We start from the raw sequence: 19,672 nt of genomic DNA, 5'->3' as shown, positions 1-19,672 counted from the left end.
GCATCACACTTCAACCTGCCAATTTTTGCTTTCTACATTGAGATCTGCTCAACATTTGTGTGCCTTTGCCTGGTCTATGTTTTTTCAGCCTCCAGTATGACATGTGAAGCCTCATTGTAGCACGTGCTCTCATTATAGCACGTGCCCTCATTGTAGTTGTCACCCTTAGAGATACCTTAAGGAAAAATGAGGTCATTAACCGATTAAGTCATTCTTCCTTCAAACAACTACAATTCTCAACTCATGGGCTACTTGAGCTTGTATGTCAACTTCGTATGCCCCTCTATGTGGATGCAAGTGGTGGACTACTCCATGAGGCTCATATGTACTCCTCCATCACTGGAAAAACACATGCAAGCTACTCTACAAGTGGGTGCAATGAGGAAGGTGATGCTAGCTTCTGAATAACTTACTGAACTCATCCAAACTTGATGCTACAAGTGTGTAGTCTGATGGCTGCTAATTGAGATCTCCCAAACTTGATATTGAAATTCAAAGCAGGAACCTTAGAAGCAACTGGGTAATTGATATAACAGGAGAATTATTACTGCCTGGTAGGACGATGACTGATGAAAACTGATGTGCTGTAGGCAACAACCTTTTGGTTGTATAATGCTAAGGGAATTAATCCTACTCTACTGGAGGAAGGAGTGCTCAAGATGGGCAACTAACATTGGGTTGTTACTACTGTGTGATCACTACTAGAAATCCAGATCTAAAGTGGATGATGCAGAGGAGAAGAGGCATACTATTGCAACAATTCATGATGTCCAGAATCAGTGGTAGATAGCACTTATATAGACTGAGAAGGGGTTTGAAAGTAGGTGGCTAGCTTTGGTAGCTGCCCAAGTAAATAGTAGCCACTTTTGGTAGGTAGATGTCAGCCAGCTTGGCCGCTTGCCAATATAATAAAGTGGACAGCTAATTACCTGTGGGTCTCTTGCACCCATTACCCATTCCAGAAGGCAAATAAATGCACACAGCCATGGACTTCATCACGTGATTTCCTTTTATAGAGAGGGGATGGGACATCAATTATGTTGGGTTGGATAGAATAGCAAAGCCCACAAAGACCCAATACTCAGCATCATAGGTTGCTTGACAATTCATTGAGCATGTCTTTAAGCATCATGGTTTCCTCAAGAAGTTGTATGTGGTCACTTTTGGAAAGAATTATTTACAGTAGTGGGTATTTTACTCACACTTCACACTGCATACCAAACTGAGACTAATGGATAGTTAGAAATTGTGAACAAATGGGTGGATGAATATTTGAGGCACTTTTGACGTGATACTTAGAAAGAATGGTTGGCACTTGCTGAATTTTGCTACCATAGTACCAAGCATCTCTCTATTGGCATGAGCCCATTTGAGACAATGCATGGATGCAAGGTTGGAAAGCCCTCTTCATTTGGAGACATGGTTTTGAAATATCAGCAAGCATGGAATGACTTGGAGAGGATGGATGCCCTTTTGTAGTTGGTTAAAAAGAATATGAAGGATGCCCAAGCCAAGCATAAGAAACATGTGGATGAACACAAGGGAGATGTCTTTCAAAGAGGAGATTATGTGCATTTGCGGCATAAAGGTAATACCACCACAAAGCTTGCTCATAGGTATTAGGGTCCTTACAAGATCATTTGCAAGGTTAGAGAGGTAGCATATCAATTGGAGCTACACAATACCTTCAAGGTCCATGATGTTTTTCATGTGTATTTGCTGAAACCACATATGGGATAGCATGTACTTGTTGTTCTTGAGTCATTGTGCATGGATGAGGAGGGTGATTGTTAAGAAACTACAATCCCCACTTTAGGGGCAAACATACTAGCTATCAGCAATCCCTATTTTAGGGGCATTAAGGCCAGCCAAAGGCACAAACATGCACCTAGAACAAGCCAAACAAGTGGCCAGAAAGGCCTAAAATAACCAACTGTTGGCCAAAATCTAGCCTACAATATGTTAGCCAAAATCTGGCTGACAAACTGTCGGCCAGAATCAGGCCGACTAGCTGGTTTGGCCGACCTGGTCCTCTTTACAGTGCAGATTATTTAATTCATTCTTCAAGCTTATGTTCTCTTTTCTCAACTTCAACAACTCCATAGTCTACTGGTCCTCATTATCTAGATTTGCTTAACATTCTTCCCTAAGCTCCATATTTTCCTCTACAAAGCAAACCTCCTTAACTCTATAGAATCTCAAGAGTGTCATTGCAATCATTTGAGGGTCAGCTACATTACCCACCACTTTATTCGCCTCTGTAAACTTCACGGTTTTATGTTTAGTATTCCTAAACACTTTTTCTAAAATAGATTCCCCAATCTTACCATATTGACCATTAACCATGTCAATGCTCTTCAAGTTACTGGTGCTTTCTATCCCAGTAGAATCTCCCTGAACTAAATATTTTTCTAGCATATGAGGATGTGTTTCCTTCAATTGTATACATTCTATCAAAAGCTCATATGCCTTTATGGCTTTCTTCATTTGCAAAATTGAAAGGTCTTTATTCAGCTTATTTACTTTGTTATGTAACAAGTTGGTTTCCCCCTCTAAGTTGCATTATCATCCTGTAGCCCATTTATTTTGATTTGCATTGTCGCATTGCATTCCCAAACTTTGAGATTCTTGCTACAAGTTTATGATTGTAGTTGCGTTGTCTACCTTAGAATCTGAAGATGATGTTGCTTCCTCATTTATAGAAAAGTGATTTTCTGCTTCCCCACATATACCAGTATCAAGATCGGGAATTTTGGCTTGCATTTGCTCCTTTGATTGGCCACCTTCTTTTATCAAGTGCCCAAATACTTGATGACCCTTTCTCAGAGGAGAATGTCTTCCAATAGAGGTAGTTTGAGGAGATTCACATGACAAACCATATTGAACTTGCAATGCACAAGGAATATCAGTACACATACCTTTGTGTGAATGTATGCTCTTGTGCATGCTTGTGTGTGACGTCATATATTGATACATAGTTCTATACCCACTACTAGGCACTGATGACATTAGTGGGGATGTTGTAGTAGCTAGTTCATTGTCATAGTGGGGATGTCATAGTAGCAACAATATTGTCCATTGTCCCAAGGCATGACCATGTAATCCTTCCATCCGTGCAAGCTCTTGAATGAGTTCTTCAAGTTGATCAATGCATATCCCAAATAATGTTGGTGACAGGGAGCATCCTTGCTGATATTTCATATAATTGTTGAAAAATGTTAAGTACTTCATGGCCTCCTTTAGGCATCTCAAATGCGGTGAGCCCCCAAATATCATTTTCTAATTGTGCACTAATTAACCAGGATGATCCATTGAAATGTCAAATCAGATCTGTAAACGGGGACTGTAGAGGATTGGGCATGGTGACACCCATAACCCCCAAGGTGTGCCTCGATGGGAACCATGAAGCCCAAAACAAGAAGGAATACCACGAAGGAGCAAACTGACATGGTTTTGAGAACAAGCAGAGTGCTATTGAAGTGCTGGAAACACCCATGATTCCTAAATCTATCAACAAAAGGACCCCTCTGGATAGTGTTCCTGACTTTCATTGCTTTGGTATAAGTCTAAAAGTGATTTCGATGTATGATCGTACTTGATTTGATCTAATGTCGATACTGCTGTGATTTATTGTGAGTCTTTACTATGGCAATCTGATATGGTGTGTACCTACTTCATTGACTTATTGATGATCTCCTCTCATAGAAATACACAATATAGAAATTGGTGACATTTACTTGAAGAGTTTCCTCTTCTTATAATCAGCACTATCCCAAAAAAAAATTTAAACAGATCTGTTTACGTTTTGACAGATATGCAGATCTATTTACAGATTTGTTTAAACAGAGATCTATTTAAACATATTCGATTTGTTTTAAATAGATCTGCATATTTAAAACAAAATATAGATTTATTTACAAATCTTATTTGTTTTAAACAGATCTGTAAACAGATCTGCAACTGATTTGTTTTAAATAGATCTGTTTACAGATCTAGAGATTTAAAACAGATCTACAGATCTGTTTACAATTTGCAATAGATTAGATATGTTTGAACAGCAGATCTGCAGATTTGTTTTGAACAGATCTGTCAAAACAGATCTACAGATCTGCTTATCTATTCAAATAGATCTGATCTGTTTGCAGATCTGTTTACTTATCTGTTCAAACAGATCTGATCTGTTTACTATCTGCAACAGATCAGATCTGTTTGAACAGATAAGTAAACAGATCTGCAAACAGATCAGATCTATTTGAATAGATAAGCAGATCTATAGATTTGTTTTGACAGATCTGTTCAAAATAGATTTGCAAATTTGTTCATAGATCTGTTTGAGCAAATTCATTTTGAACAGATCCATAAAAAAATATGCAGATCTATTTTGAAATCTGTGTGCAAATTGATCTGCAAAACATAACCTTTCTGCTTATCTGATTTAATCATGAACCTTCCTGTCTTCGTAATGATTGTTGTTTTTTAATGTTTTGCTATAATTTTTACATCCAATGTGTACCTGGAATTCAGATTCTTTATCCAACTCATCTGCCATGATAGGTTGGAATTGCATTTGTTCGACTCTTGCATTTAGATCCCCCATCACTATGACCATGCCTTGGTCCTGAAACTCAACAATGTCCAGACAAAGTGCCTCAAAGGCCTGATCAACATTTATTCCATCCATGTAGTAAAAAAGGAGAGCCATGGAAGGGCAGGCCATAAGGGAAGAGCAGAATGCATAAGGGAAGGGCACAATGCATAAGGGAAGGCCAGGTCGCAATGCCATAAGGGAAGGTCAGAATGCATAAGGGCATGTCATAATGCATAAGGGAATGTCAGAATGCGTAAGGGAAGGGAACAATGCATAAGGGAAGGGTAAGTTGCAATGACATAAGGGCAGGCTAGAATGCATAAGTGCAAACCATATTATCATAAGTGCAGACCATTATGTTCCAATATTTTTGATTATCTTCTAATTATGTTCCAATCATGACAGAAAATCTAGCAATTAGTTAAGTGTTCTAATCATTGTCTAACTGGGTTGTTTCTACAGGTTTCTTCTCTAGCGGTTGGGCAAGGAGCTTTGGGACTGGTGGCTCCTGAGTTTCATGTCAGACATGAGCACATGGGATATGGGAACTCCAAACAAAAACCACTAAGACATCTACCCCATAGGTATTCACTTGTCTCCACTTTAGAAATTTGTGATTTTGAGTCATTAACCCTTTTTTTGTTGGGTAGGCATTTTCACCTACTTTCTTGGTTTGTCTACATTGATTTTGCAGCATTCAAAGTGGGAACCTCTTGCTCTGTAGTTTGCTGATCTTGGATAAGTATGGCAAGAAAGGAAATATTGATTCGCCTAAATGAGGGTATAGATCAAAGCCATGTTTTGGGATTTGTATTTCGCAAAAAAGGAGGAATCTATAAAGATTTATGAGAGGAGATTGTCCTTGATAGTCTCATCTCAAATGACTTTGTCTTTTTGGGAGGTTCTAGAATCCTTCCTGTTGGAGCAAAGCAAGAGGAGAGATGGATAGTTGATGTAGAAGAGGTCACCAATTGAGAGAGGAGAGTGAGTCACCATGCAAGTGTCAAAGAGTGAATTCAGAGGGGGCTAGCAATGAGCCGGAGCCATCCATGGAAGCTAGAGCTAGTGATCTTCATGTATCTAGCAATGGGATGGAGTCAACAAGGGATGATCTGAGCGTTGTCCAAGATGTTCCAAAAAGTAGACTCAAAAGTCTTCTTGCCATATCATCTGAGATAAAAAGGTGGGAGAGGGATATCAAGAAAGCTAAGGAAAAGCTAAAATCCATGGGTCGACATGATAGGTTTGAGCTTATGTCTAAGGACAAGGAAGGGAAAGCTTTGTTTCAAATTTGGTGTGAGGAGTGTGAATGCTCTTATGGTCAAGGAGGGCATGATCCTCTATACAATTTCACACAATTTCACAAACTCGCATATCAAGTCATTATCTCATTTATGAGCTATTGGCTTGGATAAGAAAGGGAAACAAAGGCATGACATGCTTGGAGTCACACCATCATTGGAGGAGATAAAGACATAAAATAAACAAAAAATAGATGAAGCAATGCTTAAGATTTCTTCTTTTGGAAGTGAGAATGATCTAGAATTTCAACTTGTTCTTGAAACTATCAGAGACTGCACTACCTTATCAAAGGTTTTCATAAGGTGTCCATTGGATGATAAGTGGCCACCATTGTTCCCAAAGATAGGTTCTTTGAGATTGTGCATGATAGAGCACATGAAGTCAAAGTTTCATGTAAAAGCCATTACTAAGGAGATGGTGATGAGCTTAAGAAAGTAGGCCGCCCAAGTAAAGTAATGATCTTGGACAAGAATCAAAGAAATCTGATTGGTTTTTTTAAACCAATCCAATCCACGGGTAATTAATTCAAGAAAAGGGTGTTTGTTTTTTTTTTACAATGAAATTTTTACTCTAACTAATAGTTTTCACTATGTTTGATATGTAGATGCTTCCAATGCATTAGGTTCTAAGTTGCCACAAAGACCTCCAAGTATACAGCTTTAACAAGTCTTGGTATTTTTTGGCATTATGGATTTGTTTTTTTCTCTCTTTTAATAATCATTATTCTATGAAGAGAACAATATAATTTATGTATTGTGTAGAGGAGAGTTTGCTTGCTACTCTTTGTTGGGGATTTTGGCAAGGATCGTATGAGTTTAGAAACCACATGATCAATGTAAAGTGTTTCTTAGATGATAGTAGAGTAGGTGTGCATTGGACTTGTGAGCCAAGCACAAAGGCAATGATTTTATTGGGAACAGAGCTTGTTGAGATTAATGGCACATTTCGTCACAATGATTGCAAGCGGGTAAGTTTGGAGGGAGTTCCCTTCTCCAATCTCTAGTGCTCATCATGTGCATCCATTCCCAAGGAGAGAGACTTTTGCATGCGTGTGTATTGAGACATGCACTCTAGAGGGGAAAGAGGATTAAGAGACACTGGAGGTGGTAGAAGATTGGATTACTTGACTCATTCCGAGATATTGAGAATTGCTAGGACTAAAAACATAATGGTTTGATGACTCAAAAAAGAAATATGGTTCACAAGGACAAAGGTTGCTACTTTGAGTGTAAAGGTGAGGAGTCTTCAAGAAAGTGTTTATGAAGCCTTGGTATGAGGAGATGTAAAGAAGTTTTGCACTGATATTGTGAATGCACATAAGCATGGCTTATTTGAGGGGAAGAAAGCTTTGTGGGACTTTTTCATCGACATCTCTCAAAACATAGGAAGAGTGGGCCAAGGAAAGTGATATTCTGATAGAACAAAATATCTATTTGAATTTGTCAAGATTTGGGGAGGTACAAGATTGCATAACTTTCTCTCCATGAATCTTCAAGGTCCATATCTTTCAACTACATCTAGGGCTATGAGAAAAGCTCTTTATTATAGGACTGGATTGAGAGAGGATGTATTCAAGCATGTGGCATAAACATATAAGCATCATATGTTGAAAAATGGGCTTTGCATGTGAAGTGTACCTGTCATTGTTGCTGAAGATGAGACTATGATCAAGAGGATGGTGAGGTGGATAGCAAGAGATGACCAACTTGTTGGTTTTTGTGGAAAGAAGATAGATCACACATGCATTTCAAATTTTGTAGTACTTATTGGAGATGGTGAAAATGGTTATCATAGAATTGTTGATGCATTTGAGGATAATGTGATTGCCCACTATGCAACAGTATTGATTGCAAACCCTCTTGTTGAATGCTTGCCAAAGTTAGTTCTTCTTATACAACTAACTTGTAATAGGTTTGACTCTATGTCCATCAAGGAGCAATGGAAAGAAGTCAATTTGCATGGGAATATGTATGTGAAGGATGTGATTGGACCAATACTTGGCCATGCTTCTAATGGAGATTCAAGGCGAACAAAGCTTATTGTTGAAGATTATAGCTCTTTTACAGGTGTTCAATACTCAATTCCTTGGAAAAGTTGGCCATTCACAGCTTCTATGGAAGACGATGGAAGCATCATTGGATTACATGACCAAGATTATATACATAATGGAAAGAAGATGATTAATCATCTAGATAGTACATCTAAAAGATTAGTGCTTGGTAATGATCTTGTCACCTTGAATCATGTAGCCTTGGTATATCAAAGTTTCAAGGTTGATGATCATGGTTTGCAAGAAGGAGATATAGAGAGAAAATATAGATAGAATTGGAGATCAGCATAGAGGATAGTCGGACGTAAAGTTCAAAATTGTTTAGAGCTCTTGCAGATGGGATCCAATCATCGTCAAGAGTGAACACTTGGTACAAAGGTGTATCTCTCAATTATGGTAGCATATATTGATATTTTTCTATCTCCTACGCTCAACTTGTATGAGCGTGTGAAAGCTGCCGGAATTGTATCCTTCTTTTTTAGGTATAGAATTCATGTTATCTATTGAACATATATAAATAATTAATTGATATTGTATGTTCATGTTCTTGCTATGGTAGCACCATTATGTCTGATTAATCAGTTGATTTATGATGTTTTATTAGGATTTGGTGCATGTGGATCACCAAGCATGATGTATATACGCTCAAGCAGAACTTCATTAGTAGAGAAACTTTCATGGACATCCACTTGTCATGTCACTTTGTGGTTCTTCTCATAAAGATCTTTAGAGACAGATATAGTCACTTGGCAGTTCCTTTATCTTCTACGGGATTTGATGCTTGTGAGAATTTCTTTAGTAAAGTAGGTGGAATGGTTAGCATTGAGAGGTATTATGATGGTTGTGACTTGTTGAGTAGTGCAGGAGCATTGAATAGAATTTCAGAGTTTCAAGCAGGTTCAAATCTAAGTTTTTCAGCAGGTCACTCAAAGCAAGAAAACATATGGGTTGATATGAATCATATGCTTGGCATTCCTTTGGCAAATATATGACTACACGGTTGTGAGTACTGATGAGCAGATTGTATATGCATTAAAGGAGGGTTTAGCAGAAGAAAAGGTCATGTGTTGCAAGCTTGGTATGGAAGGTGAAGCTTCATGGGGTACCTCATGGGAAGAAAAAGATATCTTAGAGCAACTTGAAAACAATGCACATGACAATCTTGAAGAAAAAGAAGAAGTTTCATTGGATGATTTTGTTGGAGATGTAATCATGGATACAATATTGGATGTTGATGAAGAGGATACAATTGCACAAAGTGAGCTTCGCCATGTCATGGATTCTATAGTTGACAATGAGGAGAATGTGGTGAGCCAAATATCACCTTTTGTGGAAGTTGATGGGAAGACTTTGTGCAAGAGCACACTTATGAGCCAATTGAATGGAAATCCAATGTTATCAAAGGAAAGATTAACAAGGGTAAAAAGTGGAGTATATTTCTCATTTGAGATGAAGTCAAAACCTCAAACCAATACTTGCCTTGGAATAGGATATGATTGTGTAGTTTTATTTGAAGATATTATACTTAAGAGATAATACAAAGCTCAAAAGAAAAGGCAAGGTTGCAAATACTAGTCAAGGGGTCAAGAAAGGCATATGGTACCTCGAAAGAGTAATGAGTATGAGAATGAAGCTAGGAAATGGTATGAAAGAGACAAGGGGCCCTTTTGATCTTCTAGATCATCCTCCAAATGTGGAGATTCATCTAGCATGGTATCAAAAAACCAAAGGAAGTAGATGCTACACATATGATCTTGTTGATAATCAATCAGTGTCCTTGGAATCTATAATTGCTTTGGAAAATTTGAGCTATGATCCAATATCAAAGAAATATCAACTTGATCCCAATGACTATAAGATCTTCAATGACTATGTAAAAGATACATAAGGTAATTTGAAGTGCATAGAGTAAAATACAAATCTATAATAGTTTTAATGTGTTGTCCTTATGCATTAGTATTAAATTAATAATCTTATTTTCTTTGCAAGTTGAAAGTTGCTATGTATACATCATACATGCTACCAAGAAATATCAAATAACTTTTGCAGTCATCTATATTGCCTCTCCCTAAATTGGAATTTCAACTTTTCTTTTTGTAACTCAGCAATTTCCTTCATTGCTTCATTCACAGCTATCACTGCTACCTCACGTTCTATTTCCAAAGCCTCATTTAATTCTCTGATTATCCTATCATAATTACCATGACATTCATTAAAAGTATATGCAAATCTATTTAAGGTTGGGGATGGGTCATCTCTATTATCATGTAATATCGGCTATTGTAAAGGTTTGCAACTATCCCTGTTTCTTCTCTCTCTTTCTTTCTTTTCTATATGATAGTAAGATCTTTTAGCAACAACTGCATCTGTATATAAACTTTGTATACTTGCCTTTTTGCCTCCTATTGAGAGAGAGAGAGAGAGAGAGAGAGAGAGAGAGAGAGAGAGAGAGAGAGAGAGAGAGAGAGAGAGAGAGGTGTGTGTGTGTGTGTGTGTGTGTGTGTGTGTGTGTGTGTGTGTGTGTGACCATGTGGGTGAAGCCTTCGTCTTTCTCTTTATTACTTTCTCATATCTATGCTCATGCACCTTCCTTGCATGCTAAGGCCATAGAGGGTTGAGAATGACAAGAGCATACTCTTGGATCATGGAGCATTGCAAAGTACATCCTTTGTGCTTAAGAGAATGAAATTTAAGCTCATTAAAAATGGATCTTGCAAGTGGTTAAACCTCTTGAGTGAATAAGACGTGTTCAAAATCCCATTGTTGAATGCTTCATTGTTGAACCTCTTGAATGAATGAGGTGTCCAAAGTCTCATTGTTGAATGAATGTAGCAACAATTGCTAAAGAATGACCTACATTAATTAACCATAGAGAATGTGCATATCAAGACTCCATGGGTGCATCACAATTATATGCGTGAAGTTGTGGAATACTACGATGTCCTTCTCTTTTATACATCTTATGAAAGGGTAGGATCTGAAGTCTAAGGAGACAGAAGAGATCAAGACATCACTAGAAGCCACTCGAGAGAAGGATGCAATTCAAGATGTAGTGGAAGAGATAGACCTTGTAGCAAAGAATAGGAAGGCAATATAGTTGGACATTGAGACACTTTGAGGAGGAAGCACATAAATTTTCACCAATCAAGAGGAGGAAAATGTAACAAAGGAGGAAGGTGATGTCGCAATATTTGCTCTTCCTATGTTTGCCATTGGTAACCATAACTATGTCCTCTTGTTTCTAACATCCAAATTGTCTTCAACCTGAGGGAGAACTACTACCTAGCATGGGTAACTTTAAGGATGTTTGTGGAAGATAATGTCATAAAATATGTGGCAAAAGCTCCAATTTTGACTTTAGAAATTGGGGCAAATTTTTAAATAAAAAATATTATAATTAGTTAGGAAAATACTTTTTCTAAGACATTTATATATAAAACCTTGAATTTGTTGTATTTAAATTTATAATGACATATTTCTTGTGATAATAAAATAGAAAAATCATAGGATGAATGAAAAGAAATAAAATATTATAATTGAAGTAAAATGGATCACAAAATACACAATCATCAAAAGCTCAACAATCCTCTAATATTTTGGCATACCTTTGTTTCAATCTTTCCAAAGTTCTTTCATAACTCAAAAGAGATCATTTTATATCATATGATTCAATTTGGCAAACTTTCCAAAGTTTTCACTTTAATGATGCTCATCACAAGAACACTAGATTATCCCTTACATTTTTATTAATAGATTTATATTTATGTGAAATTTGATTTTGCATGTCATTGCTTCAATCTCTCCAAAGCTCTTTCATTAACTAAAAAGAGATCATTGTATCACATGATTTAATTTGGCTAATTTTTGTAGTGTGAATTAGCTCGCATTGTTTATATAAAACCTAAATCATCTATAGTAACCCCTAGTTGAGGATTTAGTTTAAAGGTTCTCACTATGAGACTTACCTTTTTTATCAATAGAGCTATATCTATGTGAAAATTAGATGTGACCTTCTCTTGAAAGGTTAGAATGTTCCTATGTACATGAATTTAACTAATAACAATTTGTATCAATCATAAGTACAAGACAATGTAGCAAATGTCTCTAGAACTTATAAATATTGGGCTAGATTCGACTTATTTCCTTACATTTTTCTTTCACATGAGTAGAGAATGGAAACTTCATAACCTTCTTATACCATAGAAATGTGGGTGTATATAGAATATCAAATTAAAAACTCAATTTTCTTAACTTCAAATATAAAATTGGAAATATTCAATATTTAAGCCAATTTGCTAATATTAGCCAATAATTTGTCCTTACTTACTTTACTAAAATTATGATTTTTTTTTCAAATTGAAAAAAAGACATTTTTTGCAAATATAATCTAGTAAATTTTACCAAATAAAATACATTTTTTTGAGTTTGTGTGGCATCTTACATATTTTATAAGGTGCATCCCTTGGGACTAATACCAACTCTACATAATATACATTATCCAAAAATATTACACTACTAATTGCTTCTCCAAAAACATCACTTTAGATGCATTTCTTCTCATAGGGAAAGATCCTAAAATAATTGGACAAAGTCTTAATGATAAATAATGAAAAGTTAGCCTTATCTTTTGAAAATTGGTTATGGAAAATTACCACATTTGAAAATCTAAGCTACTCAATTGTAAAAGCCTATGATGGTGGTGGATATCAAGAATTCAAAAGTACTTCATCATCGTTAACCTTTGCTCTGTTGATGCATATAATTATGAGTAGAGTTTAAATGGATATTTTGTTTTGACAATTTGGATAATTATTATACAAGTTCCTTATGTGTATTCCCAATGTCTTACAACTAGTTGTGTATGGAGATGAGTTCTTGAGGCAACACAAAGGGAAGCATGTCAAGAAATTAGGCAGGGACACGACTTTTGAATTCTTGTCATCCACCACCATAGTAGACTTCTACAAGTTGATGGTTTTATTGACAACTTGAATAGAAAGTGACCCTCTATCAAATGTTTCTATGGCTATGAGTCCACAACTTCACTATATTGCTTGAAACTCTTCTTCTATTACGAGGCTATGTTCATAGCACATGGCATCAATATACATCATCATCAATGTCGTCTTTGCTATTGCAATAAATCCACTTTCTTTGATATGAGAAATCTAATAATGAATATTTTGTCTAGTTCATCCTTCTCTACAACAATATCATCCATATTAAGATATTCTATACAGTGAGAACTATTATTTTATGGCCTTATAGCATGTAAAGAAAGGGTATTTCTTTTTTAATACCCTTTGAACACGCATGTTATATAGATGATTTCCTATAGGTGCACCCCCCTAGGTACTATCTTATGGGATATGTGATCCAAATATGCTAGCTAAATATGGAAGGATAGGATTAATATGGCTAAAATAACCAATACTTTACTAGTATTTAACAATTGCAACATGAAGTAGGTCATCTTTGAAAAAGCTAGGAATAGAAGGAGAAGAGTAATAAGATAAAGCCCAATGATATCACCATAATATTAATGTATATTGAAGAAAAATGTATAGGTGTAATTTCAAATCAATGAATGTATTTGTTTTTTCTAGTTGTATCCCATCTCTTCAATTTGTGCACAATTTATGTCTATCCAAATCTTTCCATATCATTATTTTCTTTGTTGTGTTGGTCTATATGTTTAGCTTGTGCATTAGATTATTGACACAAAACTCTTCTATTTTCTTCGTTTATATAGCTATACCAATGCTTAATGGATGTAATGTTTCTAACTTTCTCTACATTTTGTGAATATGATTCATGTAAGTGCACGGATGTAATTCTTCTAGGCTATTAGCTCTCTCTTGCCCTCCACCATGTCTTGTGTGTTTGAAGTAGCTCACTTGGTAAAGTATTTTCTCCATTCCTTGGGTTGACCATATTGAAAAACTACTATATTCCTTGGCAGACCATGGAAACACTTGTATAGATGATGTGCAACAAAATACATAACAATTTGCAAAATTCCTTACATAATATAGTGAGTGATTTGCACTAAGACTACTTAATTACCATATATTGGGTTATGTGTTAGTCTATGTAGGTGCCAATCATTGACTTATTACATTCTTCAAGTGTTGTTTGAAAGGTTTTATAATCCATCACCGTTAATGCTTGCTTATCACTAAATTTGAACATTGCATCAAAGGATCTACATTCGCATTTTATGCTCAAGCATGTCCTTGATTTGCATGGCCCACAATTACATATTATGGGCACATTTCCATTTGTTATACTATATAATTGATGGACCCCACCTCCTATGATGTGTACATCAATAGCTATTGTCTTATCAATGAGGTAGATTGTCATTGTCTAGGGTACTCTAGATAGGAATATTCTAGCTTTAACATCTCCAATGGAGGTATTACAAGCAAGTATATATTTAGGCTATTTGATCTTTTCTTTTCCCTCTCGATATTTACATTTTCTCAATGCAAGATAATTTCAAAGAGAACTTTTTTAAAGTGCTTTTATAGATTCTCATTTTCTACTTTTGGTTGCAAAGTCCATGCAACTTCTCAAAAGTTAATGATTTTTCATAGAGCATGCATTATACAAATATGAACTCTACATAATGAAATGTCAAGTATTGCTTTAAAATCAGGATTCTTCATGTGCTCATTTGGAGCGTCCTTCCAGTATCTCTTGACAAACACATTTACAGAGCTCATGCAATATATAGACAAACTTTTAAAATTGGCACCCTTTGATACATTATACATGCACTTCAAAGCTCTTTAGTTCACATATCCAAACTCTTAGCATGGCATGAATTTCTAGTATAAATTTGCACACAATCAAAATTTACAATTTTGGTAATAATGATAGATGGTTTACTTGCCATATGTCATTACAAATTATATTCTCCAATGCCTTGAGCATATAACATTTTTCTATTTCTTTGTTGATGATCTCATATAATTGAGTCTTATGAAACACCCAATGTAAAATATTAGTTATCCATGGCAATCCAAAATGCATGATACCTTTTAAAAATTAGATTATGCAAAAGAAACATTCACTTCCTTTCCATGGATGGCAAACTTATACATTGAACCACTTTGGACAATGTTTCTTATAGTGGAAGGTCAAGTGCTCTATTCATCAAAGTTTCTTTCTAATTTTCTATTCTTGATAATTTGACACTTGTCAAGTTTGATAACAAAGCTTAAAACACTACTATATTTTGTAAGGGGTGTCTTCAAACAATTGAACTATGAGGGATTGCAAAGCTTCCAAATCATAATGTATATTATTATATTAATAATCACATCTCCTATACTTGAGGTATACATCTTTTTGACATGGAATGGGCCTCTTAGGACATGAAAAAACTTTTTGTTAACTTGATTTCAAGTAAATCTTAAAGATGTGGAATTTAGCAACAATAGACCCTTTACGTTTGCTTACTTCATCTTCTCTTGCAAAGTTTTATACATTACATAGTAGCCTTTGTATGAGACTTTCACCTAATCAAGAATCTCCTAGTGTAGATAAATTTTGGATCTAGTATATTATTTTTCCTGAATCTTCATATGTCTTTTTGGGCAATCTTCTTGAACCTTCTTTTTTTCATTATCATTTTCACCTCCTAGCAATTTACAAGAAGAGCAACATTAGAATGCTCTAATAAAGTCGAGCATGTCATCACCATTTTGGTCAGGATGCACACTTTCAATAGAAATAAATAGAGATTGTAGAATATATATGTATACTTAATCACATATCATGCAAAAACAAAAGCAAGAAATATGAAATGAAGCATTGTACATTTGACTGCATATACATGTTTTCTGATACCAACAATTCTTGCCTTAAATTGAGAAATGCCTTAAAGTTTCTTTTCTATCTTATAGAGACCCAATATTGTTTGCTTAGTAGTAGTCTTGTAATTTGCCACAAAAGTGGCTGCAAGCTACTTTAGTGACTCGGGTTTTATTTCACTAGGTATGAAATAGCAAATGCATATGATACCAAAATTGGGTGAGACTTTGCCAATATTATAAGATAGTAGAATAAAAGGTTTGGAACAAGTTTCAAGTGGAAATTATTTTTTTATAAAAATTGTATGTTCAAAAGTGCATGAACTTTGGTCAAAATAGCACTTAGTAATGCTATTTGGAGCTCTTTAAAAAGTTTTTTTTAAATTGTGATTATCTTAGTGAGAATAAATGATCTATATATCAAAGTATTTTTTGTGGAAGTTGTAGCCTGGAAAAAAAAATTGAGATGGTTTTGATAAGAAGCACTAAAGTTTTTCAAGTTTTCGTGAAAATATTCTCAAAAGTGGACATAGAAATATGCACTTTCTAGCTTGTTTTGACCCTTTCATTTTTTTCCAATTAATATATTGTGTTGATTAGATTTCCCTAAAACCATTTCTCTTTAATCTTTATTGTTGATGATAAATGGAATTTTTTACAGAGGATTCAATTGTCACAAAAGTACCTTTTATTACTACAATATTGTCTTTTTCTTATTCTTGCTCCAAAATGGTCTCTTTGTTTTTTTTTTACTTTTTCCAAAACGTTGGTCCATGGATGCTTCAAATATGTATTCCCATTCTCAAGAAAATCCTTCTCTTACCATAGAACTTGCTCATCCATGTCAAGACAATGTTTGTACCTTAGCGATACATTATACCCATTGCAAACAAAGTTGAACACGTAGATGTAACACCCTAAATGGGGGTGTATATTTCTTCAAAGGTTCTATGGAATAGAGTTGTCTATTGATCGATAAATCTATATTATTTTCTCCATGCATCCTACACAACTTTTTTTCATCATTATATGAGAAGAAAGAGTCATTTCTCCTATAGCAAGGTTGGTATTTAAGGTCAAAGATAAACATGAAGATTGTACATTCTTCGACCAATGTACACCCATTTTCCAAAAATGCAAAGAAAATGTATGAGCTCAAGCAAGTGAAAGAGTGTATAATGCAAGTGAGAATGCAAAATGCAAGTAAACTACTTCAAAATGAGAAGAGAGTGGGTGAAGATGACTTGAAAAGTTTGCGTTTGTTTGAGATTTGAAAGATTTATGAGATGCTCGAATTTTTAAGACCTAAACCATTAATTTCTACCTTACATCAATGTTTTCAATCCTTATTCCACCATTAAAAGTATGAAACATCTTCATTTGGAAATGACAAAAAAAGGAAAACTATATGTATGAAAATTCAAATCTAAAATATCAAAAGACAATTTTCTCTCATTTTAAAAAATTGGATTATCTCTCTCTAAATTGAGTTGACATTTCTTAGGAGGCTCATTTTTAGGTCCAAAACTAGACCTAATGACACATGTTCAAATGTTTTGTTAGAGACTTTGTCTTGATAGTATTGTGGGAGCTTTCACTCAACTGCCAAGACCCATGGACCGCTTATTGTTCAAGCGTTCCAAGCCGAGCACTAATGACTACCTCTCACATAACCGACGCGCAATGCCTACCTTACGGGTGTAGTGAGCTTACCTCCGTGCTGTTCGAGTTACCTCCTCTTCCGCGCACTCTGGTAGCTCCACGATCCAAGTGCAAGCTTCAAACAAGCTCCATCCTCAAGCTCCACGCTCCAAGCTCCATTGCCGCGGGCAAGACAAGAGAAGAGAAGAGAAGAGAAGAGGAGAGGAGAAGATGGAGAGCTTCTCCTCCTCGGTCCCTCACCCTCACACACTCACTCCCTCACACTCTCACACTCCCTCTCTCAAGCACAAGCTCAAGCAAGCAAGAACAAGTAGAAGAAGAAGAAGGAGAGAGCTACTTTTGGCCACACACAAGAATGAGCTTCTCATTCACTTTTCAACTTTATATACAAAACCCTAAATCCCTTTTGGGCGGTCATCCCCTTTTCCCTTTTTTTACATGGCCGGCCGTAGCCTAGGCCCTTCTTCCCATTGTCCTTCTATCTTCCTAGATTCCTTTCCACCCCGTCTACATTTACAAATTGCACGGGTGAGAGCCCGGCGCTCCTTGAATTAAACCATGATGCGCTTGCGCTCTTTTACAAAAGTTTTGACTTGTGATTTTCCTTGTGCGCCTTTCTCCCTTATTTAGGACTGTTCTCCTTGTGTGTCTTTGTCTTCCGTTTCTCTTTGCCTTTGCCTTGGCCTTTGTCTTTGTCTTTTGCTTTAGCTTTTCCGGATTTTCCACATTCGTTTCGTTTGAGGGTTAACATTACCCCCCTCCTAGACGAGTGCCAGTCCCATGGCACTCAGCGTCGTAGGTAGCAAGCGTTTAGCATGCACCGAAGACGTGGGTGACAAGGACGCCTGTGGTTTCCGTGGAGGGGTGTTGGTGGTAGTGTGGAAGAAGGTCCTGGGGGACCTGTTTGGTGGCCAAGGTGGATGGTGGAAGGTTGTTGGAGTTGGTGGTAGGGCTATTCTGTGTTGGGGATTGCATTGATAGCCAGTACAAGTGTTGGTTTGTTGGGGATTCTGCACATGACGATTCTTTGCGGGCTTGTCAGATGGTAAGGGATAAGCATTCGGAGTTGGGTGTTGATGAAGAGTGAACGACACTTTCGTTGGAGTCTTCAATACCTACAATTGAAAACCTCTCATGTGGTCTCTCCCGAAGGGGTAGTGCTAGTCTTCTTATCGTGCACAAGACATATTTTGATTAGTTTGGGAGACAGGTCTCTAAGCAAGCTGAGAGTATTATCCTGCACTTGAGGACCCAAACTGTGTATATACTTCGGTGCAGATATTATGTGAGTGCTCGTGCATATTTAGATATTACATAGTTAGAAGACCACGGGCTAGTTTCTCGTAACAATGTGTTGATGTAGCAAGGATGTCCATGTTGAGAAGAAGTTTACGTGAAGGTATATGAGACATCCTTTGCATTCTGACTGCACAACATAGCATAATTGAATACAGGGACACCGCACTTTCAATAGCTGGAAACTATTGGACTTGCTTGATGAGTACGGTGTACTTTTCATGGCCAATCGTGCGGTGCTTATCACTACTGATTGCAATGGTACTAAGGCAGAGTGCAAGAGAGAATTGTGTAAGTGGGTCAAGGTGACAGGTCTAACCATAGGCGAGACAATCTCCCCAGGTATGTCCTGCCCTTGATGTGCCCTGAACAATTGTGGGTGATGGTAAAGGGCTAGGGGACTAGGGACGGAGCCAGTCGACCAAGGTCACTAGACGTACCTAATTTGAGGACCCCTAGGTGCTGTGCTGTGATTGTGGGTGCTTCTTATCTTTTCATTCGTTTTTCTTTTTTCTTTTTCTTTTTCTTTTTCTTTCTTTCTTTCTTTCTTTTTCTTGTGTGTTTTTTTTTTTCTTTCTTCCTTCCTTTCTTTCTTTCTTTCTTTCTCATCTCTTTTCTCCTTTTTTTTTTTTTGGACTTGCCTGAGTACAATCATTACAATATGTTGAGACTATCAGCCTTTCAATGGGTTGGAAAATGTCAAGCTTCAAAGGCTCAGGAAATGGATATTACAATGATGATTGTGCCCTAGCCTCGTTGTTAGAGAAGCAGTTGTTGAGATGGGGAGATACACTTGAGATATTGCAAACCTCCTTGCGACACACGCGATGTTGGTACAATAAGGTAACGACTGCCGTGAGCCAACTATAGAGCTTGACCCAGAAAGAGAGCGTAGCCCATGAATATGCTTTGGGCCATGCGATGTGGGCAGTCGGCAAGGGTGATTTTTGCTTT

At 36.5% G+C, this 19,672-nt stretch overlaps 1 protein-coding gene and 1 pseudogene across 6 annotated transcripts in view; one reads left to right on the top strand and one right to left on the bottom strand.

Moving 5' to 3' along the window:
• Positions 1 to 5,139, bottom strand: part of LOC148040039 (uncharacterized) — a 37,476-nt gene extending 32,337 nt beyond the window's left edge. For 3 of the 5 annotated variants that reach the window (XR_015693631.1, XM_087696297.1, XM_087696282.1), the window contains exon 1: positions 4,514 to 5,139. Coding sequence is in view for 4 of the 5 variants with exons in the window: in XM_087696297.1 (XP_087552423.1) it covers positions 4,514 to 4,783 (270 nt within the window). In the remaining variant the exon portion in view is untranslated. The remainder of the gene's footprint in view (positions 1 to 4,513) is intronic. The other 2 variants (XM_087696313.1, XM_087696305.1) reach the window with 2 other exon arrangements.
• Positions 3,050 to 10,300, top strand: LOC148040038 (uncharacterized; annotated as a pseudogene). The gene is made up of 3 exons (XR_015693629.1): positions 3,050 to 3,558; positions 5,051 to 5,172; positions 5,283 to 10,300. The product of XR_015693629.1 is annotated as an uncharacterized LOC148040038 (transcript).
• Positions 10,301 to 19,672: the final 9,372 nt, after the last annotated feature.

Source organism: Lygodium microphyllum, chromosome 2 (genome assembly GCF_053477565.2).
Source record: "Lygodium microphyllum isolate KBCC chromosome 2, Lygodium_microphyllum_v1.1.10, whole genome shotgun sequence".
NCBI lineage: Eukaryota > Viridiplantae > Streptophyta > Polypodiopsida > Schizaeales > Lygodiaceae > Lygodium > Lygodium microphyllum.
This window is presented reverse-complemented; position numbering and strand designations above follow the sequence as displayed.